General features: G+C 42.1%; 3 protein-coding genes across 3 annotated transcripts in view; all 3 read right to left on the reverse strand.

The window, feature by feature from the left end:
• Positions 1–550: 550 nt before the first annotated feature.
• On the reverse strand, positions 551–11155 carry LOC135500212 (sodium- and chloride-dependent creatine transporter 1-like). Its single transcript, XM_064791506.1, has 13 exons — positions 10784–11155; positions 7553–7684; positions 7101–7359; positions 6661–6793; positions 6192–6332; positions 5523–5632; positions 5120–5244; positions 4474–4586; positions 3948–4097; positions 3505–3604; positions 3044–3144; positions 2514–2681; positions 551–2236 (listed from the first exon to the last, which is right to left on the reverse strand). Exons 1-13 carry the CDS (start codon positions 10914–10916, stop codon positions 2063–2065), a joined length of 1839 nt encoding a protein of 612 aa, XP_064647576.1. The 5' UTR covers positions 10917–11155; the 3' UTR covers positions 551–2062.
• A 744-nt stretch (positions 11156–11899) lies between these two features.
• Positions 11900–14229, reverse strand: LOC135483877 (uncharacterized). The gene is made up of 5 exons (XM_064764933.1): positions 14202–14229; positions 13733–13876; positions 12966–13359; positions 12384–12708; positions 11900–12034 (listed from the first exon to the last, which is right to left on the reverse strand). Exons 1-5 carry the CDS (start codon positions 14227–14229, stop codon positions 11900–11902), a joined length of 1026 nt encoding a protein of 341 aa, XP_064621003.1.
• Positions 14230–16274: 2045 nt separating this feature from the next.
• The window catches only part of LOC135500220 (potassium/sodium hyperpolarization-activated cyclic nucleotide-gated channel 3-like), a 72087-nt gene continuing 61454 nt past the window's right edge, over positions 16275–26907 (reverse strand). The window contains exons 6-10 of the mRNA XM_064791520.1: positions 23463–23612; positions 23009–23227; positions 22473–22619; positions 22068–22311; positions 16275–21766 (exon numbers count right to left, since the gene is read on the reverse strand). Coding sequence (XP_064647590.1) covers positions 21027–21766; positions 22068–22311; positions 22473–22619; positions 23009–23227; positions 23463–23612 — 1500 coding nt within the window. The 3' untranslated portion in view covers positions 16275–21026. The remainder of the gene's footprint in view (positions 21767–22067; positions 22312–22472; positions 22620–23008; positions 23228–23462; positions 23613–26907) is intronic.

Consider the following 26907-nt stretch of genomic DNA (forward strand, 5'->3'; position numbering starts at 1 on the left):
ACTTGCGTTAGGCGGCAGCACTATTCCGTTAGCATGTCATTGCCGATGCAGCAATCGAAAAAGTGTGCGGAGTTCCTCGATCAACAGTGCTCCCTTCTGTCAAAAACACATATAAGTGTTTAAGTGTCTTCTGCTCTCGGATAACGGCTTCAGTTGGTACGCCGTGGCGATATAGTACAACCCACGTATCTGTATTACCGACGTCGTACATCTAACCCTATTGGATTTTTGCCCAAAGATACTGCCGAACACTGAGGGACCTTGTCCTGGCATAGACACTCAGGTACAAGGGACCACGGCTTTTCACCACACCCGCCAATCCCTCATTCATTCATCTGGTCTTAACTTATTGTGAAGAGGAAGGAATCATGGAGTTAGGCTTCTTGAAAGTCACGCTGGTTCATCCAGACACAATGCGACAATTCTGGGTTCTCCCGGGATAAAATCATATTGCGTGGTAGCCAGCGATGTTAACCACTAGGCTATGAGGCTCGTAAACTAACCGTTCACCACGTCATCAGTAAAAAAAACATACACACTTTTTTCCATGCGGTTTCTCGTTTATTCACAGCTGTTCTGTCTGTAACCGACCCATGGTAGGACTTGACATACAAAATGCAACGTAAAAATACATGAAAGGATTCATGAGCACAAAAATATCGGATTGGCAAAAATGGACTCCACGGTATAAATTTTTCTCCTGGTAATCTGTTGTTACGGCTGCCTTACAGCTCCATTGCTTTCAGGAAATAATATAAAAAACATGGGCAGAAGACAAAATGAATCGTAGAATATTAATACATGCGTTACAGCAGATTTTCACGCAAAACATTTTTGATACCTGCTTGGTTGCGTTAGATATATTCATATGTCATCGCATACGTATCAGTGCAACGCAGCCACATGGCCTGATTGAAAGCATTCTGAACATTTAGAGGTATAATATTGGCCTGTGATGTGGCCCCATCACCACCACTCTCTTACAACACTGCTTGTCGGTTTGTTACGCAGTTAGAGTACATCTTTAATTATTTACATAACGGAAAGCTATTCAGAAAACGATTCTGATATTTACATTATACATATAAAACATCGTCGAAGAACAAGGAGTTTTGACTAGTATGAAGTAAAATATCGACCAGTGTAAGCCCAAAATCGACTGAACTAGTACCCGGCCCATGGTACTGTCACTGTGAAAGCCCAGCAAGGCCGGAGTTAATATTTTAGTACATAGGATTCACGTTGTCACTTGTCACGAGTTAACTGGCTAAGGCTTGGAAACACGACGTGAGCGTGAAAAGTGACATCGTGAATCGTATGTATCCGGGTTCACGTTGTCACTTGTTACGAGTTAACTGGCTTAGGCTTGAAACACGACGTGAGCGTGAAAAGTGACATCGTGAATCGTATGTATCCGGGTTCACGTTGTCACTTGTCACGAGTTAACTGACTTAGGCTTGAAACACAACGTGAGGGTAAAAAGGACATCGCGAGTCGTTTGTAGGCCGCTCTTTAGAAATGACTTGTTCGTTCTTGATGTCAAATATCAAAAGTAAACAGTGAACAGTGACAAGTTACATGTGAGAACGTGAACTCTATACAATCACGGCCTAATAAGTGAAAACACCCAGTTTTCCTAAACAAATAAATCGTTTGAAAACACAATTGTTTCATCATTTTTTTCTCTCCAAAGTAAAATGAAAAACTATCTTTTTGGAGCAATACATAACATCTCTCAGATTGTCGAAAAAGGCAGACATGCAAAAACACTTTTCATGAACAAAGCGAGTTTGAGTGCATGCTCGAGTATTCAGTGAACTCAATCCATACCATTTCTGTTCTGACGTGGTAAGATATTTGGCACATTGGCAAAAAGTCCCGAACGAATAGGGCAGTTGCTCGAAATTATAAATCATTTCTCTTTCACATCAGAGAATAGTCATGCTACTTGTGTTATATAAAACGTTCTAACTAATTGACTGGCAAACACTTTGTTCTTCTACAATCTGATTGTTCAAGCAAATGGATAATCAGAGTTCTATCCGTGAAACTGCTATGTGTCTCAAAGCCGTGTATCTACTTCGACTGACGGGTACATCCCTGGTTTCTTGCCACTCTGTAGCTGCTCTGCTGTTATCTGTGCCAGCGGTTGGTAGGTTGTCTGTATCTTCAGTTTCTTCCAAAGTGGCGAGGGTTCAAAAAACCTCCGACAAATACCGCTTGATCTCTGCTCAGCCTTGGAAAGAAAGTGGAAGATTCTTAGACATGGACTTGCAAATCAATGATTTTTATAACAAGACACCATTTAGCACTTAAAAAAATCGGAGAACTGACACAGTTCGTGGAGTCTGCAACTGGAATGATCCAATGTCGAGGTACAAACACATTTGGTGGAATGTTGTGCCCAAATTTTTTATGCGAGGTTCTATACTCCAGGATCTGATCACAGCAGTCCCTGGTGTCACAACCAAGGATTACTATTGGTTTTTTCGTTATTGGGCGCATTTGCTTACCCTTGGACAGCAGCAGGACCTGGAGCAGTGAATGATTAGCAGGAGTGGGATCATGATGAGTGAAACTCCAGCAATCGCCCAACCCACAACTAGACTCCACCATGGGAACACATATTCACCATACTGAATAGTTGGCCAATAGTTCACAACTTGTGCACAGATAAGGCTCTGTAAATAGAAAGAAATATATTTCGAACTACCGTACAATCGGGGATGGGGGCGAGTATGGGTTGTCTAGAAACCTTAAGATTTCTCATTTGGCCGTTCATTTAGGACCGAATGATAGGCCAAGGGGAGGAATGGTGTTCGAGATGAAATAATAATCATTACATATTTCATGACTCTCGTACAAATACATGCTTCAAATTTTAATTCACCGCAAATGTAAAAACGTGTCGAGGCGTGCAGTTTAAGGTTGTTGATTTCAAACTCCAATTGAATTAATCTAGATTGATATGGTTTTCGTTATAAATCTCCAGTTCCACAATGATGCGATTTCATTTGGGGTTTGACAGAGTGTGCGCACTTACTACTCCTCCCATTGGTGCCATGACAATCAACCCAGCAAGTATCAAGTAGTTCGGTTTGAACCCCAACATCGTCTCAACGTCACATGCATAGTTGTTGATACCTGAAATAAAACCCAGCAGATGACGCAGGATAACACGACTAGAAGCAAAGTGTTCTTACAATTGTAACCTCCAGTAGACCTGGTGAAATACACTCCTTGCACCAGCACTAAGATGCCAGAGTAAGCGTGGTATAGCATGCCATGGTCAGAAATGTACAAGGTCCTTAGAAGATGATTCTAGTATCTTTACGCACATGTGATCTACTCAATGAATCGTTGCCGAGAAACGAATCCAAAATGGCCGCCTGTAACGACAGCGCTGCGCCACTGTGCATGATTCTTGAAACTTAACGTTAAAGCGTGTTTTGACAATCAGGCCATGTACTATCAGTTCCTCACTAACGTCTTGTGCATTCTTACCATAAATCCAAGTGCAAGCTATACACGCGAAGATACACAGCACAGGTATGGTCCAAGATGATGCATACCAATCGAATATGGTGAACCAGTAAATGCCAGCCTAAAATGGAACGAAATGTGTGTGGTGCACAATGGTTGGACGTTTTCAAATACAGATTCAAACAGAGCAGATGTCACAACTGCTGTTCTGATGCCCAAAGTAGTAGTATACCCCATCCCACCGGAAAAATGTGTCGGTCCCTACTGTATGGTGACGGATTACGGTAGACATGGGATATGATTCGAGAGAGACCAGCACGATGTGCCCGAGTACAGCTCATGGAACCTTTGATCCTGAAGGCCAACAATCTATCCTGGGACACAATCATTACAGGTACTGGTATCCTGGCTGACTATCAAGACCCTGGATACGCCATGACTGCAACCGACCGCCCTGGACTTACCTGTGTTACGAAGCCTATCCCAGGCAGAAACAGCACCAAACATAAGATGAATGCCCCGATCGTTCTGAATATCATCCGCGAACGTTTGCCCAGGTGAGCAGGGAAGAATTCGTCAGCGATTCCTGTAACAATGCTTTCCAGCAGCACGATCTAAAAGATTCAAAGGTTCATAATCAAAGTACTGTTGTAATAGCAGCTGGCATTTGATCCTTTTACCTCTGCATTGTAAGTCATTTATACACTGAACCGGTCATCGAAATGGTGACCAATGTAATCAATCAAAGATGTTCATGTAAATACAAATGTACGTACATGTAAAATACTTTCCTCTTCAAAGAGGAATCTGAATCAGTTAAGCAGAAAGGCTCATTTAAGCAGCGTCCGAATGCATGATGCATTTCATGTCGTATACTACGAGAACCTCTATCTGCGGTGCTCAAGTGAAATGGTAAAGCGATCTCTTCAACTCCAGTTTTGAGGGAGGGTATATGAGTCTTTCATAATCTACCACTGGCGTTAGACTTGCCTGAGTTCCAAAGGAAAGCAGGAACATACTGACAAAGAATAAGCTGAGCCATATCTTCGACTGAGGGAGTGAGCTCAAGATCTCAGGCATCATTATGTAAGCAAGCCCAGGACCTGAAAGAAAGGAGCATATATCACTGTTCAGTGCGGTCATCACAATCAAGGGTATTCTCTCTGCCAGAAGCAATTGCCATGATTATTCCATGTGGTCCAAGGATGAAGTACAAATGCGTGACATAAGGGTTGCGAACCTTGCCTATTAACACCTTTATGAACTCGCCACCTTGTCTTCTCTAAAATTCTTGAAGTATCGCAAAGCAATTATATTTATGAGGACTTCTAATGGTCATGCCTCTTACTACCACTGTCGGGTTACGCGACTCTCGTAAATCATCTGATACTTAGTTGTAGTTGTAGAAAGGTTCAAAAGAACTCGTCCATGAAATACATCGTAAGCCTGGGCCAATTGTTCAAAATCACATACGTCACGCAATTCCTAACGGTTACGTTAGGTATGTTAGATTGTATTCTTTCAGTCAAACCCTCATGTTAAGACTTCACGACTCCATTAAAGCTAACGTGGTTTTGAACAACTCAGCGCTGAGACGACCAACTTTCCCCGTGGCTCCTGGCCTTAGTAGACTTACCAGATGACATCGCATTGCCGATCGAGATATTTTTATGGTAAGCTAGGTATCCGGCAAAACTTCCGATCATCACAGAACATATGATGGGAAATAGCACTGAGATAACCACGATCAGGATCGAGTCTCTGGAATGTAAGGTAAAAAAACATCATTTACTGACACAACGCGGTCGTTTTTGCGGTACAGATGACTCAATATTAAGTCACCATGAGTATATTTTTCATTTTCAAAGGAAAATTTGGCCCATTTGGTGCACGGCTCATCATTCAGATGGAAGTGGTTCTGACTGACCTTCCTGAGCGAATGACACAGAACTCTAGCTGAACATTGGTTGAAGGTCAATGTTGTCCCAATGTACTTTTATATCCACGAATTTTTTATTTAAAAAACAACATCTTCTTACCTGTAAAAGTTGTAGGTTTTCTTGTTGTAGCTGCCGAGCATAGCAAATGCACCAAATAGAGGCAAGTACTGGTAGAAAGTGCTTGTAAAAGTTGTTTGAACACGTTGGTACTTGAAAATAGCAAATTAATCGTTGTAAACATAACATTAGTGCCGAGATTGTAAGAGTTGGTTATCAAGAGGTATATTATCTATGATCAAACCAATCCCATTTACTATATCCTTGATAAGGACTCTCAGTACCAAAATATATGGTATACTCCAAAACAGTCCGTTGCAAAATGCTGATGACCATATTCTATTTGAACTACTATGGCTACTCATTTATTGTATAACTTGACACGGCTTGGGCGTGAGATATATTGGTCTATCATACGAAAATGGCTTCTAGCTAGACCGCCGACTTTTCCAAACGGGATCATCGAAAAATCACTTAACTTAGATGAACAGCGCTCTAGAGCGGAATGCAACCTCGGCCAACCAGAAATTTGCAAGCGAAAACCGCCTCGCATCTCTAGAGAAAACGTTGTAGAGCATAGTGCTGAGTGGGCACAATAACCTCCCTGTTCACCTAAATCCACCACCCAAGTTTTCGCGTTTATTTGAATTAGTGTGTTTAGAACTGGATCCCAACCGAATCCGACGGTACTTTTGATCTTGATATTCTTACCCTGAACATTCGAAGAGCCGCAGTACCCGTTTCAGGATAAAACATATACTTGAGGCCGTCTGTAGCGCCAGGCAGAGTACAGCCACGAACGGTAAGGGCAAGAACTATAGCAAATGGGCCAACGCTCGTGAAAAACGCAACCTGCAAGAAAGACGTAAAATGATGGCTCGAGAACATCAATTATCTATCCTGGACACAAGGGTCTTTCTCATCTTCTGGCAATGTCATGATTTATTAAGCCTAGCAATTCGTGAGTTTGAGCAGTAGCAGGTAACCTAGCTCTTTACATTGAGCTAAAAGCCATTCCTTTGACTGATTTTAGTTCGTAAATGAGCTAAGATCAGTCATTGCGAGAGATACAAGAGGATGTCGAAAGGATGTGCAGCCTGGTGTATGTATACCAACAGCATTAATAATGAAGACTAGTCTTTATTAATGCTTGGTTATAGGATATAACGAAACAGCTCACCTTTCCTAAAGAGTAATGGCCGAAGATGAGAGAGAGGAAGCTGAGGGTCCACACAGTGATCAGGGCGAGCAGAAGCTCCCAGTTCACAGCACCAAACTCGAGAACATCGGGCGACGCCTGCAGGAATCGGTTGCTGGAAGAGAGTAGGAGGCGGATGTTGAAAACAAAATAACTAACAGGCAGCTAAAATCGACAGGTTTTTGAGAAATCATTTGTGGGTTGACTGATTAGGATTCCAGCTGTAGAAAACATGGATGCGAGGCAACATCAATCTTTTGTCCCGCGGGAGAATTAATTCCAGACAGATATGGTCTTGGGCTGGAGGGGGGTGCTTTGAGGGGATTGATTGTAATCGATTCAAGAACCTCCTAAATGAACATCGAACTTGTGATGGGAACCTCCCAATCGGAGTTAATTCCTTTTTGATCAGGCGCACTCACGTGAAATATTCCTCTGCTGGATTCGATCGGTAACCGTAGCCTTCAATCATAGTTGTATTGACAAGGATACCACCCATAGCAATGGTGGTTCCAGTAGGGTCGTAGCAGCCGGCAGTATTCCAGGCGTTGTCACATGCCGACCATGGGTAGGCATCCTTGGTTACAATGGTGACCAGAAGATAGTGAAGAGGCCATCCGATCATCGCTGCGTTATACATGCACACTAACGCCACCGTCACCATTGCTGCGTAACCAACACCTGCAAACAAAACATATATTGACACCATGTTGTGAAGAGAAGAAACTGGCTCTTTGTCGAATACGCCATCCACGAGTTTGGTCCATGTGAAACAGAACGATGGACAAATACAAATTCTAGCCAAAATGCTGGCACCTATGGCCAACCCGGGGGCCTTAACCTGACGTTGTTGCATTTTGACATGAGACCATACCTTTGAAAAGTGGACAGCAGTTCCATATGGAGAGCATGCCCCCCGAGGCGAACTGGCCAAGACTCATCTCCATGAACACCAGCGGGAAGATCACCGTCACAAGGGCACTGAGGTAATTAACCATATACGCCACTGCAATGAGAATATCAAGATTTATTTGAGAGATTTCGAGCGCCCAGAAAACGATACCCTTATTCTTTTATTGACAGAATCAGTTAGCTTTGATACGAGCAAGATATCGAGGATTATATTATTTCTTACGGAGAGGTACGAACGATGAAATACAACATATAAATGCAGTGATATAGACAATTTGTCTTTAGAAATTTCCCTGGGTCCTCCGGCTGCCAAGACACAAGATGATTCAAGAGTGTCACAAAAATGAATTGGCGCATGCAGGACCTGAGGACCCCTAGACCTTCGTACCCCGTCAATTGTACAGACTGCCAAACCAGCCTAATAATGGGCTTCCGCATCGCTCACAAATTACGATTGCGACTTACGATGTCTTTGTAATCTAACAGATGACATACACGAATACAAAGATCCTAATCATTGATTGATCGGCTACGTTTTGCTCTCATCTTTATGTGCCCAGTCGACGGGGGGGGGGGCCAGAAAGGTTGATCGATTGATTTCCAACATTAATGAAGTGTCAATGCCACTGATGACAATACATTGTTAGTCAAAACATGGGAATGACTTATGCAAGACAAGGCCAGGTTATTAGCTGACCAATACGATGATGGTGTTATGTAATAAACAGTGTGTAAATCGTTATAACTACAAGGTTTGATCAATATCAATATTCAGTACACTGTAATTCGTCCTAAACTATTGAATTGTTTCCAGCAGTCCGCGCGCTATTGTTTGGTACAGTGTGTTCAGTTGTAAAGGTTATCAATGCAGAGAATAGAATGTTTGGGGATCAAAGTGTTCTATTGTGGCTTAAATCTGAGGTGTTGGTAGTATACCATAATCCATCAGAATACAATAGGACCCGACACTTATTCCAGGGGGACATTTTCGACTGTTACAACAGGTTCTGTGCGTCCAATGCAGAGCAATCAGCTCAACAGGTTCTGTGCGTCCAATGCAGAGCAATCAGCTCATACTGATGATGGACCCCTGCTTTATGACAGTTACAACACAAGGCCTTCTGGCCTCAATACGACCTTTATTCGCCCTTTAACTATCCAAGCGGGAAACACGTAACAGCCAATCTGCCTGGTGCGTTCTGTTTCTATCCCCATCATCATCACGACCATTAGACTAAATTTTACTGACCTATTACCACAAATTCACATGAAATGGTTTCTGAATTTATACTGATGCCAATGAAGGATCCGTGTGTCTCACGGTATTATTTACGCAGTCTAGATAATGGTTCTATGCGTAGTATCAAGTATGGATTAACTAATAATTGGCAGTACATGTACATGTACATGTACCACAACCTGAACGCTGGGGCCTTTTTCACTCGGCGCATGAACGTGTGCGAGGAGAGGAGCATACGACTGACCCTGGTATTCGAGGATGAGACTTACACTGGTCCGACTCTAAATACCAGGCCATCATTTGGGAACATAAATACAAAATGTATGCAATCGCTGAATTTTTTCAAAGTCATTTAGATAATACATATGGAATTATGCTCTTTCAAGTGATGAACAGTCACGCACATAAAAGAAATCAGGATATATACCATGGTTACTGTAAGGCATATTCTCCCATAGCAGGGTCGTGGCTTTAGGCTAGTGGGCGGGGTGGGGTGGGGGACCCAAGGTTAACCAAAGAATCGTTATCATGACAATATTGACCTCAATGACCGAAAAGCTAGCGACGGGTCTGCGTTCACCAACATTTATACACGTCTGCCATCATCTTCCTCACCCAAATCACATAGACCATATTTGAAGCACTTGAAATGACTTGTTGATGGCGGCTGTATGTTTCTATCTAATCGATGCGGGTTGTGATTTAGTGTCCAGTCATTCCGTCTAAATAAGATGAACCTCATCAATCTTTCAATAGCCTTTTAGATAATTTGGTTAAATCACTATTTAATATACAATGTAAACTTGCCATATATACACAAGAGCAGAGTCATGACCACGAGCTTTAAAACGTAGGCCCATTTGATAGTTTTGATACAGTAATATTGAAACATTTCGTTCCTATATAGATGCATTAATCTAAGTTCAAACGAGGAATCAGAAAAGCTTCACCTGCGGTTTCCAATGTTCGACAACAAAATTTATTGCTGCGTATGTGGAGTTTATTTAGCAGGATATTTACAGAATGATAGTTCACACAGCGGATGTTATGGCGCATATTCCAATTTATCATACAATGTCAACATGGTATATGACACATTGTTCTACACATAAAGATAACTGATCAGACGATGGACGCGGTTAACCGTCATTTTTTATTGGAAGTGACGACTTGGCAAGCCCGGCTTACCAAACAGCGACTTTTTCTTGTCCTGAATGGAGAGCCGAACTCATTAATATTAAAGTAAAGTCTCCAGCTCGCCAAACAGGGTAGATTGTTTACCTGTTTGGCAAGCCCGGCTGGCCGAACAGGGTTGCTTTTTAGTGCTGTTTGGCAAGCGGCTCTCCAAACAGGACAAAAAAAGATGCCTGTTCGGCGAGGCTTGCCAAATAGACCCGGCCTTTTTTATTTGGTCTTTTTTGCCAGCGATGAGGCAGAAAATGATGCATGTCACCGTAGAAAGCTAACATTGACCCTAATTGATAAGTTTATTCTTAGAGTTACCAGGCTGAACAGAGGGTGCTTGGGTATTGACACTCATGGTCATGCTCACTAAAAACCGTCATAATACAATAAGGCCGGGACATTCTCCAATGGAACAGTTCGAAGAATCCACGACGAACTGGGATTTCCCAGGTAGGCCTATAGGACGTAACTGGAGCCGAGCTACCATTCACTTTCACTTTGTTGTAGATCTGAACTAGTTTAGGTAAGGAGCAGGATGGAGGCAGACGGCCGAGCCGGTCGTAAAACGGCTCTTTAAAGTACAGAAACATTGATGTTATTATCAATTTCATTTCTACGTAAAACCACACGATGAAAACCTCCCTGTACTCACTGTATAAGCCCCTATACCAAAGATGTATTCAACAGTAGCTTGCTCACAACACACCTGGAACCAGCTGGTATACACATGCATGGTACTATTATATAGCCAGTTCTCCAGCGACTTACCTCCTCCTCCATTTTTGAACATCAGATAAGGCGTCCTGATAATATCCGTGGTGGTCAAAGTCAAGCTTAAAGACGAGAAGAAGAAGTCGCAAGGCGGCCACCAGTGACCCCTGTTTCCAGCAGGAACCTCCATTTTCCAGCTTTACGTACACACCTAATTCTCTGGAGCAAGCGGGACAAGGATGCACAACAGACTGTGTACTTCTCACTTCTATAGCACAAGGTTGTTTGGACTAGTTTTACAGTAATAGCTGCTATAAATAGCACAATTGCTCATTGGTGCTGCAATTTTACGTGAGATCTCCTGAACTCAACAGTCAGGTGCAGAGTTTCCTGGGTATCAGGAGATAGTGCATCCAGTATTAGTTCGAGCTCGATTGATCTGTAACGTATGTAAGTTTTCTCTTTTTGGCAAATAAACAATTTTACTAAGCTAAACTTTGCCCGCCATTTGGAGTGTTTCTTTGCATATTGTGGGCCTAAGCTTTGCGAAATCCTGTTGCTTTAGGCATTCTATTGACCTATTATGCCGTTATTTCTGCGTTGGCTATTTACTTTGAAAGGCTATGCCCAATCCAATCATGTTCTTCTTTGATCCGATCGAGGCCTAACTGTTTCGACTGGTTTGTAAAATTTACATATTACACTACAAATTTACACTTTACATATCAGTTTCAGGAAACTTGAACATGAGGCAATTCATAATTAGGGAAATTAAACTTGACAGCGATCCTTGAAATTCAAATGTAACTAAACTTTTGAGACGATAATAATGCATGGTTGATATTCATCGTCGACAGGACGGGCAACGCAACGTTTATAACATATCCCTGTGTCCCCATATTTTCTAGTGCCAGACTACTAATACTCGTATAATGATTTCGCAGATGAGGGTTCAACAGAGTCGAGGTGAGTTCAAGTGGGACCCCAGGCGTGATCAAAACCCCCGGTCCTAATCACTGAGAACACAATGGCTGTGCTCGATCCTCACGAGTGGTATGCTTCTGGTCTGAGGGAAGTACACAAAGGTACCGGAATAAAGAAAGTTGCGAATGTCGCTGAGGACCTTCTGTTTCTGAGACGAGTCGGTCATTTGACCATTAGATACAAAGGAGATCAGTTCATGATGCTGTTTGGTCGAAAACTCTCGTCTTTCAACTCCTTCGTTACCGCAGCCGGATAGTGCCAGTATTCATCGGTGTGAGGACTACTCCACTTAAAGATTGGTGACTCCAACCTGTGTCCAAACGCCTAGAAACATATGCTGAGATATGTCATGACCATAAAGCCAAAAACCTCGGGGGGTTCATAACGACATTCGATGATGGTGTTGACGCCTGCAATACATGTATAATAGTTGGCCTTTAACTATTGGCATGGAGATTTAACTCGAACTCTTTCCCTGACGAATACTATTAATGCAAGGCTTTATTATCAGAATGTTACCAATAATATCAAAGGCTCCTGCAATATATAAGGAATAAGAATAATCTCCAGTCACATCATAGGCGTATCCAGCCAAGGCTGGTCCGATTAAACCACCGATACCATAGAAGCCAAGGAATACACCAAAGGCAAGTCTCAAGTCAGCTAAACCTACCATGCTTTTGTGAACTAACTGCATGAGGTAGTTGTGAGGGTCAACAGTAAAGCCGACTACGAAACACATCACCAATACGGCGTAGCACTCGGATGATACCAATGTAATAAGTATCAGGGAACAGCCGCAAATCGTCGTTTCAGCGATGATGACTATTAGGGCGTCAATCTTGGGGAATTTGAACAGTGTGATTCCAGCACCTAGTGCTCCTGCAAGGCTTCCACCGCCCCAGGCAGTGAGAGCGTACGTCCCTTCACTGTTACTCAAACTACCAACACCGACCACTGCAGATTTGAGATGTCCCGATGCTATATGTAACGCAGAGCTGAAAAATATCGTCTCCAGATTCGCAAGCATAAATGGCAGATTCGTAAAGAGGTCTTTGAAAGATCTTTTTAAGCTTCTGTTTGTAAGTGGTCGTTCGCATGTTCCTTTAATGATTTGACATCGGCATCATATCTACACGACACACCCAGACGATGACTACATTGTATAGTTCTTGTGTCCTGCAATCCGTTTGCAGCCTCCTCCGGCACCTGACTCTTGCCGTCGGTTAGAAGGATCTCCAATTCTGTAGCATACCCATCTTGGGGTGCCGATTTGATACGAGTTACACCGGGGGATCCGCCAGATCCCTCCGCCCTGTTCAAGCAAAGCTCTTCAGTAACACCATTCCCCTGATCCCTGAGAAATGCTACATCAATATCTTCTTCGCTCGACCCATCGTACACTTCGTGCTCCTGCAAAGGCCTGACCACAGCGCCACAAACACAGATGTTCAAACTCGCGGCACTCATCACGATAGCGGCTCCTCGCCAACTGTAGGCCTCGGCGAGATATTGGAGGAGAATCGGTAGCACAATTCCACCAATGCCTGTCCCCGTGTATGCCAAACCAATGGCGAGACTGGGCCTCTCTTTGAAGTAATACACAGGAATTACCATCATAGGGCTTATGGCGAGAGAAAACCCAAAACCTGAAAAAGAAGTTACGAGATATCAATTAAAAGATGGCGTTAAATTCATTTTACAAAACTATGTGACTCACAAAAGAGAGTCTCGATTGCAATGATAGATTGCACGATAGGGGAGCCAGCAGAGAATATAAGATGACTGGTTAAACAAGACTGTTACCGGTAAGGTTCACTCTTCGATAACTCGAGACACCTTATATGAGTCCAAATATGCTCAAAAAAACAATACTTGGCAGACTGAGATCACCTTACTGTGACCTTGATCACATTGGGCAAACCATGTCCGGCTCTCTCCCAAGACAACTTCCCTCACACAAGTACAAGACAACCCGGCCCGAGTCGACCTTCCTTACACAAGTACAAGTGAGTCGCCTACCGATCAGAAATCCATAAGTCACAAATAACACATAGATATTTGGAGCTAATGCGGTAGCGAAGAATCCAATTGAAGTGACGATGCCCCCAGCCATGACAACGGGTCTGGAACCGAACCTGGTGGCTAGGGTGTTCGCTAACGGACCTGAAAAAAGACATACTTATGCAATTTGTGAAGACGAGGTGGAACTGAGTGAGCATTTGCTAATACAAGTATAGTTGCACTCGTTGATATGGTCAGGCGCAAATACCGCTCGCTGGTACCAACGATGCGACAAACAAGGTACTAATACTGATACACAGGATACCAAGAGTGCAATGCACAGGTAACCAAGCATGAGAATCACAGTGTACCAAAGATGCGAAACATAGGGTACACATATGATTACTGTAGTATCTCGCAGAAGGACTGTATTCCTCGCCACAACGAAACCGCACACGCATTGTATATATACATTGCAGTTTCTTACCGAAAAACAAGCCCACTGTCGATGTCATTGTACCAAGGACTGAAGTCACCGAGCTCGCCTCGTCGAAATAGTTCATCCACTCGTCATAGAAAATCGCAGCCGAGCGAAGGATCCCAAGCGTAAGGAACGAGCAGACAAAAGCTGCAAAGACGACAACCCCACCCCAATACTTGGGTTCCTCTAATTATCTTACACAGTCACAAGACATTGTGGATAAAACGGGTTCCTTTTTCCAAACTTTAATCAGTGGTCTTTCGCTCCTGTCGCCGAGTCGCTTGTATTGCTCCTGAACTGAAACCCTTCGCCAGCATTCGCTCCTTTAGTGTGTGGCCTACTTCTTAGGGATATTAGGTCATTAGATTTGATATGTGTGTAGAACAGCAGCTCATAATGCCGATTTATTGTTTTTGGGCATAAATCGATAATGTGTACGTTATTACGTGCGCTAGAGCAGATTTGCGGCTTATTGTACGAAACTTATGTAATACGTAATCTATTTTCATATCGGTGGATTACTTGGTATATATTTTATCACCTTTCAAAGCTTATGAGCAACAAACCTTTCAAAGAGAAAACAAAGGGATAAGTACCGTATTTTATACAAACAGACCAATGTCAACATTATGTAATTCTATTACTTAGGGTGATAAAGGATATATAAATTGATAAGTAACAGTTGACTGTGTCCCATATCAAAACGAACTGTCATTGTCGTGTTTTCGACGAGATTCGTTCCGCAATCAGATATTTCACAAGCCATAGCATTCCAAAAGCGAGCAAACTTTAATACAAACCATGAAGGTAAGCAAGGACTTCTCTTGTACCCTACCCTCATGTAATTACTACTTCTGCCTGCAACGAGAATCTGTGATCGAAGCGACCTAACTATCAGCTATCAATATCCAATGGGTTCGAGTTCGACCCCGGGGTTGAAAACTAGGTGTAAACGTTTGCTGTTCATCTCTGCGGTATTGGTGGTCATGTTGAATATGAAATTGGTCCTGGAGAGACCTAACTTGCTTATAACTGGACCACATTATTTGTAACTGCATACCAATCATAATGCGGCTAGTTGTTGACGGGTATTCCAATCATGTCAAAATCTTGTCGTTTCAGAGCACTAATATCCTTCTGGTTGTTGCTGTGGTTGCGCTCCTGGTTGCTGCATACGAGGTCGAAGCCCACGACAGCTTTACTGACTCATTCATGCAATGCAGGACTAAGTGCAACAAGCGAAGCAGAAGGTGTCAAACAAACAAGTGCAACGGGGATGACGACGATTGCTATGAGTCGATATGTAAACCGAAGAAGGCGAGGTGCCTGGCGAAGTGTGGCCATGCTGTTGACCACGAGGCTGGACATGTGGAGGGTGAGGTGGAGCACTGAATGATGCGATGGAGTCGGTCCATACGTGGAGAAGGTCGTAAAATATATTGACGAATACTCATCTCCATGGACGATCCACTTTCTATATAATTGTTCTTCAGTTCTACAGCATATTTTCTTCGACTGGAAATGTGTTTTTCATCGCAGTTGCTGGTGTGACTGAGAGGACTTTCACAGAACCATTTCTTACACGAAGTTTTGTAAATGATCACTTTCATCGATAGATTTATCTAATGTGACGTGTGGAATGTGAAATAAAATAAGAGTGCTAATATTTTAATGGGCGTCGAGGCTTTATTAGATTTGTGAGGTGGCATGGTGGCAGAGCGTAGTGGAAGACTTCCAATGCGCCACTCTACTCCGGACAACATCATGTCACGGACCAGCCAGACGACGTCGTTTGAGCAATGATTTTCGCGTTGTAGACGACCGTCATAAATATCAATTAAAACCCTTTGTCGATGGCAATATGAACTTTCTGGCCCTGGAAACGTGATCTATCGCCCGAGGCAGCATGCAGTTCGAAGTTGAGATCATGTTTTGAGTGATATCAAATGTTGTATTGCTTGAGAAAAGCGGGGCTATGATTGCCTTTTCCTTATACGATCGCCACCGAGTGTTCAATACGAGGATTTAATTACGGTTTGAAAGTAAGCTCGACACCCAAATAACTCAATACCCATTCGCTCATTTGCAAACCATTTATTTTGATCCTTGAACAAAATGTACATATTTCTCTCACTGACTGCTTGTATCTCTGTAAAAAATAATGTCGGAAAGAAATACCATTCCTATTCTGTTGATGAGAGAGCAACTCGGAAGGGAAAATGACCAACACTGTATAACAAGTTTTGCGTCTACGCATCCTGGTCCAAGGGTAAGCTTCAAGCCTCGCCATCAGTAACAGTTGCCTTGATTTACCTGCTCTGTATACTGACTCTGCCCCAGATTGGCTGCCATTACGACAAATGCCTCAATATCAGCCATTTCCCTTTCAGTACGTGCTCTCAGCTACAAAGCAGGAAAGTGTACTACATGTATTTACAATCATATGCGGACATCTACATTGTTCACCAGTTTGCTTTCCTGACCAGAGGACTATCAAACAAGAAGTTAGTTTTACATCATTATTTAATTTGCCAGTGCTATTGAATGAGGCCCATGGCGCCACGAAAAAATGACTTCCATTTATTTTATCGATGCAGCAATTGGACAATATCAAGCTTATCGAAAGCCTGTTGGTTGTAAACGATTGAAAGGGGTCAACTCAATATTTCTTGATGCCATGAGAGACCCCCTCTCCCACCCCCTACGAAGAACAAAAAATACTGACTTCTGGCAACAAAAGATTCTTTGGATGATTCGAGCAGACATATTAATGTGTATAATCAATCAAGGACCGTGAAAGGCGTGCATCATGGCAGACAACCAATCATAACAGCAGGTATAATGCTTGAACTTCACGATCCAATTCAATCAGCTAATATACATAATTTGCAGCGACATATTTGACCCTGTGAGGAGAGACATTTTATGAGATTCTGTTGCATCTTCCTGCTGTGCTTGGTCAATACTGAATTCATAATACCTCATTATACGGTGCGAGTGTGCCGGTACCCATCCGGATATACGCCCATGGGCTACGAAACTCTCCCATATTGGAAGGCGTGATTTGTTACTTACTGATCCTTCCAACCAACACCGTCGAGTGAAATTATGTACTGTCTCTTATGATTGCCATAACAGCAAAGTATTCGAAATCTATTTACCAACATTATGAATTTCTGACTTCTCCCATACCTCCCAAAAGTCTGGCAAAAATGAATACCATATAGTGACAATAGCAAAAACAAATTATCCATACGGGCGTCATTCTCATGGGAGAGTTTCCATCCAGACTGACATACATCAGGATCGACGCGGCACAGGCGTGTACAGCAGGCATTTTATCATCATATTCATACACAATGTACAATAGAATGCAGGAAAAGATACATTTACATTGTAAAAACTCATAAGGTATAAAAAGTAGTCGATAAGCATTACCCAGGACGTAAATTTGAAGTCTACACAAAGAAATCCGCCCCTATATTCCGTAATACATAAGTATCAATTCACATTGTATGAGTAAACGCACAATACACTCGACACACTCGAGAGCGAACGAGGACGACTACAGTATGACGTCACGCACCCCACCAGTACAGTACATTTCATGAGGAGTATGCTACCAACAGGGGGCACGATTGGACCAAAATCACAAAAAATCTATTCTCTTGACGAAACGATGACAGTGTTTCTATTTCATCTAGATATTTGTATGAGTCATTGGTGCAAATAGACATGACAGTGCATTCTCTAATCTTATCAGGTCGAGTAGATAGTGCGAGGGGCTTCTCTGCTATCAAGGAGTTCACGCCACTTCTTGATATTTCTCTGTTTCTTTGGTGTGCAAGACAATATAATGTTAGTTCTGATGAGGGCCAAATATAGTGGCAGCTCGGACTGTGACAAACTCCTAGTCGACAGACAAGTTTCAACATGAACATACAGGCCAACAGCTATTCGAAATGTTGTGAAACTCTCATAACCCACCCCAGCGCTCCATTCAAGTTAATTGTTCAATACTTATACTTCAGCCAAAGCCTCTGTACCTAGATGTAAAGCTCAAGGAAGATAAAAGATAAGTCTCTGCCAATATTGAATACCAAGGGCAAAACCAAGGTTACTTCGTCATGTTTGTTTCCTGACATCGTAGCCACCTAGTGGACGTTTCCGATAATTGAACTAAATGTCTTATCAACCAAATTTCTGTCTAGGAAATTGACAAGCATGCACTGAACCTCATGAAGCCTGGCCTCAATATCACAATGAATAATACAACTCACGACTTGTGTCACATCATACCTCAGACGAGTAACAACACTGAAATGAAATCGGGCGGCATTCTGCTATCGGAGATCATTGCATCCACTTTGGCGCAAACAACCCATTCTGTCCGTCATGTGTATAGAGTAAAAACATCATATTTCAAAACTAATTCCCGAAATCTGTCTGTACTGCACTACATGCAGGAAGTGTATAAACTGTCTTCAAAAGCCATTAAGGGGCCTGGCCTACCGATGTGTTATGCAAGCCACCCGACTCAATGCGGCTATTACACAACAATCAACTGGCAGTGAGCGATCGTACCCAGCTATTCACCAGTAAATCGTATTAACCCGTGCTTTTCAAGAATCAGCCTTGTATAAGATACCTCTTATTTCTAGTTGCCCCAAAGTTTACTTTGTAGCAAGAGTAATGTATACATGAATAGATTATGGGGAAAACTGGGGCATTACACGCAACTGCTACACTGTAAATAGAAAATCAAGACTATACTGTTTGGAACCAAATTCGTTCTAAATTCCTCCAGTGGTAATAAATGGCGGGATTCAGCATGAATCTGGATCTGACTGACTGACACAGCGAACGAGATACCAACTTGAATGTGACTCTCAAGTTACGTTTGGTTTTGTACAGATATCAACAAGACAAAAGACAATACATGTTAGTTATAGAAGGACGACTCTCTGGTTTACCATCTTATAAACTAATAGGAATCTGGATCACAAAATAACGACTGATAGCTACATTGCACTGGGTGACTGGACAAGTTGCACCTATTCGTTGGAAGATCCTACAACATATTCACAAACGGAATAGGCCTATATACTGAATGGTTGGACAGCGAGGGTCTATTCACCAAAGAACCCTACAGTAACACCCGTAAGATTACAAGGTTTAAATAACTTCAGAGACAAGTCAAAGATACATAATTCTTATATTCCTATTCAAACGGCACGAAGAGATTCTTGCCAATAGGACGCGGAAAAGGTTCCTCAAACATTTTTTTCGACAAAAATTGCAGACAGCTAGTCAACTCTAAGCTGACGACGCGCCAGGTGCATGTAGTTTAAACAGCTGGGAAATGGCCATTATTTCGAAACTGAAAAAAATCAACAGTGCATCTTATTCGCAAGAATTCCCACCATACTTGTAATGTAGGACTAACTACCCAAGCTCAAATTGATACAGCCAAAAGAAAGTGCTTAAGATCAGAACTAAAGGTGAAAGCATCCCGACCGCCCACCGGGCTTAAATGTTCAGTTTGCAGACACCTTACTAAGTATTTCCCGAATCATCATCCTAATGCTCGCTACTACATAACTCATGCAGTTGAAGTCCCTCCCTTGAACTCAATGTTTGATTGTGACAAAATGAACATTTCAGAATAACAGGTTCCACAGGCCGAAACAGAGATTATCATGAATCTAGTATTTCGTCAGATTTTCGTCTTATATGAGACGGCGAGTGCAGCAATTTCGCGATTCCTTTCTGGGTATTTATCGCAGGCAATATAATGTGAAAAGTGACATCCCATGATATATATATATATACAAACAATTATCACCTTGTCAGTCTCATAGGACCACATACAGTGCACTAATGTGAAATTGTCCCTGTTATAAAGTTGACTTTGCATAATCGTTTCTCGTTTTTTTCAGCAGTGAATATCTCTGATTGCCCAAACTGTCACTTATGTATATGCTAAAGAAGTCGGAAAACCCGTTTGAAATCACGAATGACCTCCGACATATTCTTTATCTGTTATCACTGTTAGTCTTGAAACATGTCCTTAACAAAAACCGCGACAGTACGTCAAGAACATGATTGTGATAACGACACAGTAACAACATTTTTCGCTTTTTCCTTGTTTTCACACGCATAACATTTATTTACCTTTGCCAATTTCGGCCTATCGACCCCCATGCAAGCTGTTTCGTGGGGGGGGGCGATGTTATCAAGATCTATTCTGATAACCCTTTGATAAGGAAGTGGAACAATGGGAATTTAGGCCGAGGTGCGAGTGGGCTTTGGTCTAAGGACAAAAGACCATGTAGTGGGCTAGCTCTGAATTTTTTTACCTGCGAGGTAACAGGTAAATAACATGATGTTACATAAAAGACAACCTTGTATAAACACATGGAGAGCCATCCTCCAAAATGCTATGTTCAAATTATGCGCTATGTAGCTTGAGAAAATGATAAAAATAATAAGACTTTTCAGAGAATGGTCATATTTCATCCTCGAACACGATAAGTCAAGTTCAAAACAAAAAACCTTTACGCACTTTTTGACGACAGTTTGTTTTACTCCACGCGGAAGACAATCTTAGCAATCATAGCATTTTGTACGGAGTCTCCTTGCATCCACTAACAGTTGCATAAAATAGTGAATCACTAGGGTTCATACACAAACAATCTCTCTATGGCAACTTAGTCAATAATAGGTTAAATTAGTTAGCATTCTAATCAGATCACATACATGTTTTTGAGCAATGATAATCTTCTTCCTACAGTTATTGCTGATCAGCAAAAGGAAACGAGACGGCTATCACTATACTATAGATTCAATGTTTTCTGAGCTTTTACTGCGATTTGGTCCAAATCTATCGTGGTTACTATTCAAACCCGCCGCAGGTTTGTCCTGTTCCTCTGCGATTGTGCATGTAGCTACATCTCTCCCGACAGTGTCTAAGTTACCAACACTCTTACTCTCGCCGACTGTACCCCTGATATCACAAACAGTCAACCTGTTCTCACTTTTGCACTCCTTCTCAGAACCTTTGCTATCCTTAGCCGTCAACTTGTCCTTGTCTTTCCTATGGCCACCGAGTATCTTACTATCCTTTCCCATGAGCTTCTCCTTCAAGCTCTTGATGCTGTCCTTAGAGACCAGTTTCTCCTTGTCGCTTCCACCGCTATCCTTCCTCGTTGATATCACACTCGTTATAGATAAATTCGACCGAGATTTTTTCATATCCTTCTCGAGTTTATCCTTACCAGACCCTATACTGTCAATACTTTCGTCAGACCCACTCCCCATAGGGGTGGCCGAGTACACTATCTCATTCACAGTATGTACATCTTCCTCGAGGTCAGCGCGACTGCTCACCATGCTCGGATTCTTCCCTATTTTGTTCAGTCTTTCCGCTGCCACTGTCTCCATAGTTCGCCGCATCACAGGGTAGTGTTCTAACACTGAATTGAAATGTTCAACAGACAACGAGAACAAGTTGCAGTAAGTCTCAGCCCGGACACTGGCGACACGTTTGGCGTTAGTGAGAAGACAGATTTCTGAAAAGAGGAGAGATATTGTCAGCCACACTGGTGTCAACATTCATCATAGGCAGGATAAAGTAAGGGTGTACTGTTGCCCTAAGGAGTATGAGGAGATATTCTGACTTGTATATCACAACTATCATAAGAGAGAACAAGGAAGCATTTCGTATCGGGTGATTTTGATAAATTCAGACGACTCCACTACCTCAATTTCAGAAAAAAACTACACTTTGTAAAATCCGACTCGCATCGATTTCCTTTTTGGTTGCTCTCACTCATCTGGTTTCTATAGAGGCCAGAAGGATAATACTCTAACCTCCGAAGTATGATCCGTCTGAGAGACTAGTAGCGACCTCTCCTTCCTTGGTAATGATATCTACAATGCCTTCCTGAATAAAGTACATTTTTGTCCCAATGGTTCCCTCCTTTATGATGATATCACTGGGTTGAAAAACCTCGTATTTGAGTTTGGTGATGACTTCTGACACAAAGTTCGGGTCAGCATGGGTAAAGAAAGGTACTGCTGCTACGAGAGCTCGACAGTTGAAGTTGATGATTTGCTGGAAGAGAAAGGGGTCGGTGTAAAGGTAAGGTATAAACTTTAAAGAAATGCATCAAACAGTTGAACCCTGAGATGCATTCTAGATGTGTAGACGATTCCTGTCATCAAAATATAACCATTATTTGCTGTCATTTGTGGTATTCGTTGGTTTTCACTTACCTCTCTAAGACACTCGGACAGTTCTCCCATTATGTTCTCCTCATCGAACATTTTGCCCTGATAACGATGCTCATAATAATCAGTGATTCGCTGACGGAGTTCCCGTGGAAACTTCCTGTAAGCCATGTACTCCTCGACTTGTTTGAACTGAAATGTGAAGAACACTGGGTGAGGTGAAACTCTTAATTTTCAAACGAAAAACTTGATACATGAGAAAGATCTTATTCCAAATCCTTGATAATCAAGTTGACTCTTACTAAGGCACCGACATCGAAGTCACTCGGGCAGATGTCCAGTCACAGACGTCCACCAGCAAGTTGACCACAGTATGGAGTCTCGACTTGTAGGTGAAGTAATGGCACTCTTGTTTAGAAAGTAACTCAGAGACCTACAAAGTGACTCAGGGAAGATTCAAAACTTGATCCATTGTTCCAATCCTGCACATCTATTTTGGCGATGGCATTACCATTTATCTAATGAATAACAGATAAGTATTAACTACCTGGTATTTATGTGCAGAATATTTCCTTTCCTACCTTTTCCCTATAAAGCCTTTTTGATGTATCAAATGACTGAATAAGTGTTGTTGCATGGCCGACAAAAAGTGCATAGCATGTTGCTCCAGTTAGCATGCTAACCATGGTTAGCCAGACGTCAGTCAAGCTCTGGGGTGGAAAGCGTCCATATCCAATGCATAGCATATGTGACAGTGCTTTAAAGAGGGCCCACGTGTATTGCTCCCACCAGTAAGCATTCTGAAAAGAGGCAGATCTGAAGTATGCATTCGAATATGGGTTCTGAGGAGATTGTTGAAAGCAAAATGCAATTAAAGTAGGCCTATGCATCATCGACTTGTCGCATTCACCGGTTAGACGTTATTACAAAAATCACATCATCAAGGTTGCTTGAGACGTGCTCCGGAATTACTGTTTTATTCATGGACGGCCCTGGCACAGATTTTGAATCAACCGGATGTTGTCCTGTTCTTACCTGGAGCTCGTTAATTGAGATCCACGAATTGGCGGGGAAGTCCTGTAACATGGGCACCAGGAACTGGAGGCAGCCATTCCAATGGCCGAGAAGTAACATCAAGCAGATTAGGTTGAAGATACGGATGAACATACCAGCAAAGTTTAAAAACTGAAAGAAAGAGGGGGTAATATTAGATGACATCCATGAAATTACCAATGATCATGAATTCTATTATTTGGTTGGAAATCTACTACTGTGGCCAATGTTGTCTCACAACGACTGCTTATTGCAAAATATCTACTGCAGAAGAGAATGAATTCCTCTGTCAATGGAAGTAATGAATGCTACGAGTTAAAATCATATCATTTTCTTCTCTTTCTTCGCTCTAGTCACGGGTCTAGTAAAGGTACATCAGCACCCTGTAAGACAATGTGAATATTAGGTTTATTGACTTGGAAAAATACAGAGATAGAATGTAAATGAGAGTATAATGACGAACAGAAATACATGGCCTCGGAGTAGTGAAGATATTAGTACGATATATCTGCTCCAGCTTGTGAAGAAAACAACATTAAAAGCATTGCAAACGGTGAAATATTCTGGAGGTGTTCGTGGCCTGGTGCAGTTAAGTCTTGGTAGCGTGGTTGTGACCGTCAGCCACATGTAAACCGTCAATGTTATCATCATTTACAGCTCTCAATATTCGAAGTACATGTAGCACTAATCAGACATTGGGCGGTAGCCTTACTGAGAACCTTATCCAAATGCACTGCTTAACCCGAAGTAAAACGCGAAAGCCTCTGCTGCAACTGTTTTGCCAGTGCCTTGCACTGGACTGCTTTAGAAATTGTACATGTACTTGTCATCGCCCGCTGTCTATAAAAAGTCCAGCAGATTACTTTTCATTCAGAATGATCACTCATATATTTGATTAGTATCCTTCGCCAATGAAGGCTGATATTGACCGAATATGTAAATACTGAGATCAGTGACCATGTAGCCAACATACCGGACGTCATCAATAGAGTTCGATTAGCTGAATTACAGAGCATGACTGCATTGCACACTGTGATAGTAGGCTTTTGACTCTGCTCTACATTTTGACCGACTGTGGCCATGTTGACAAAAGTTCACAGATAGAAAAATCGTCATGTTTTTGTCAATTTACTCAGCCGACGGACGGATACAGTATATTTAGATGCACTACTCAAAATCAAAAACTCGTAGCCATTGATGTGACTGCATTTGTGTAATGCCTGTATCATGACCCACTACCAGTTGAGAATGTCTTTCAAATGTGAAGCGTGGACAATAGAGTGGTTTCTCGTGACGTCATCACCTGTCATGCTGGATTGGGACAGACAAAATAAAGCAAGCACAAATGACCATGGAAGCATTTAATTAAGTCAGTCAAATCAGGTACAACAAATCATTGTTCTGCCCTCCAACATGGCTGACCGTGAAAACACTCTATCGTTTAGCTCTCAAACAGGCGTTAGTTTTGTGGTTGAATGAATGTGATGAAGTGACTCTATTCATCGAGTTGTAATACCGTAGACTGTTTTACGCCTTCCTGCTCTATTGAAACCGAGTACGGGTTTTTTATGAGGTGTGAAGTGTGACGTAATGGTTTTAATCTGTCTCTGTGCATGTGAATGCTTTGAGCCGACGTGTTTCCAGTCAGAAACATACAGCCCTCATGGAAGGGAGTGTTCTGAGTTTTACCTCTGTTTGTAGTGCTTCGACTGAAACGTCGATGAAACTGCTAACAGTGTAGTAAAGCGTCGAATTAGAGAACTTCCTAGGTATCTTCTGTGTAATGTTTTAACCTGTATTTCGGTGTATGTATGTAAATACCAACTTGTTTCAAGTCTAAAATAAACAGTCCTTTAGAAAGAAGTGTTTTGTTTCTTTTCTGTTTTCTTGTTGAATTCAATAAAACTGGCAAAACAACATTCACCTGTGTTATTCGTTCTATTACAACACCCTGGTCTAACCAACCAAGATCTTGTCATGCTCGGCAATAGCATAGCATGATGTTCCACACGGGATTTTAAAACATTGCTTTTCGTTGACCTGGTAAGGAACTTCGGTATCCCATCAGTGGTTAAAAAACATAGTTGTAATGCTACTCAAACCAACACTAAAGTTTCCCAGCAATCCGCACAGATAACATTTCTGTAGATTTTCTGAAACTAACAAAAAACCTCAATGAAATTGATGTCTTGCTGATCTTGTATGGCAGTTACAGTCAAACATCCCGGGTCGACCACTACAGGCCTAATATAAAGAGATAGGGTCACACGAAACTAATCTACACCAATCTGCTGGCCTTGAAGGGACATTGCTTCATATCGTTCTTTGTCCTCATACTATCATTATATACTATCATTTCACACTCCACGGATATACGGACCAATATGAATAAGTTTGAAGGTTGCATGAGAGGTATTCTAAGAAGTAGTTGTAATCAATTTCACTACCTTCATGCTTTACTTGGTGCGGATATCACGATTTTACTCAGAAAACGTTGAGATTTTACCCTGAATGCCTTTTTGAGTTGAACCAGACCTCGAGGAGGGTAGACTAACCTTGATAACTTAATGGAGATAGATCTCAATCAGAACAAACGAAATCGAAGCGATGCGGCGTAAGTGCAGGTGAAATCTTAAATACATTAGTTTCACGGCCAGAGTTGATCTTATCAACAGGAACGATGCGGAGTGGGCCACTGGGGTACAACTTAGGGGAGATCAAGATCAGACTGTATTAGTATCACGGCTAGAATTGATCTGGCTATAGTTCAGGTTCTTGTTATGGCATACTACTGAAGTGAGATAAACTAAAGCTTATCGCATCAAAAACATATTAGTTTAAGTGGTAGCAATGATGCAAATGTTCAGGTGATAGAAGCCATAGAGTCTCGATATGTAGACAGACAAAATGCCAGAGGCCACATAAAACCATGCAGGCCAAGTCACAATCTTGAAGTAAAGGTCTTTGCAAAATCTGTAAGGGTTTTCAGCCAACGCAAATATGCACTTCCTCGAGGGTTTTTAGGGAAATGGAGGTTTTCACAAGCTCAAAAACCTAGTGAGTGTATATCTTTGCCTGTCAGCACAACTGGGCATCTGGTAAAACTACCATCACACGGCCGAAGAATACACTATATCTCAAGAATCAAAATGCATCAAACCTACTACAAACCAATCTATACTGAAACATCGACGCCTGATGTCACTTCGATGCAAGCCATGACTAGTGACAATATAGCATGTCGCATCAAGGGACCTCCCCTGTTGCTTCAATACGAGGGCAATATTGGTTCAAATGTGATGTTGGCAAGCATGATGTACATGTACATGTACAGCATGTGTTGAAGATACGGCTTGCTATAGATTGCTCCTCCGGATCGATAACTGCTGTCGACCAAGGCTGAACGTCCTAGGCCGTAACCACTGAA

This window comes from Lineus longissimus, chromosome 2 (assembly GCF_910592395.1).
Source record: "Lineus longissimus chromosome 2, tnLinLong1.2, whole genome shotgun sequence".
NCBI classification, from domain to species: domain Eukaryota; kingdom Metazoa; phylum Nemertea; class Pilidiophora; order Heteronemertea; family Lineidae; genus Lineus; species Lineus longissimus.

Bases quoted from the DNA above. Each gene is read 5' to 3' on its own strand.
- LOC135500212 (XM_064791506.1), bottom strand. From the start codon at position 10,916: ATGGAGGTTCCTGCTGGAAACAGGGGTCACTGGTGGCCGCCTTGCGAC. The intron at 6,333-6,660 runs GTGAGCTGTTTC...TCTTTCTTGCAG, and splicing joins GCCATTACTCTTTAGGAAAG to GTTGCGTTTTTCACGAGCGT. The intron at 2,237-2,513 runs GTAAGCAAATGC...TTTCTTTCCAAG, and splicing joins GGTCCTGCTGCTGTCCAAGG to GCTGAGCAGAGATCAAGCGG.
- LOC135483877 (XM_064764933.1), bottom strand. From the start codon at position 14,229: ATGACATCGACAGTGGGCTTGTTTTTCG. The intron at 13,877-14,201 runs GTAAGAAACTGC...GTCTTTTTTCAG, and splicing joins GACAGTGGGCTTGTTTTTCG to GTCCGTTAGCGAACACCCTA. The intron at 12,035-12,383 runs GTAGGTTTAGCT...ATATGTTTCTAG, and splicing joins AGTTAGTTCACAAAAGCATG to GCGTTTGGACACAGGTTGGA.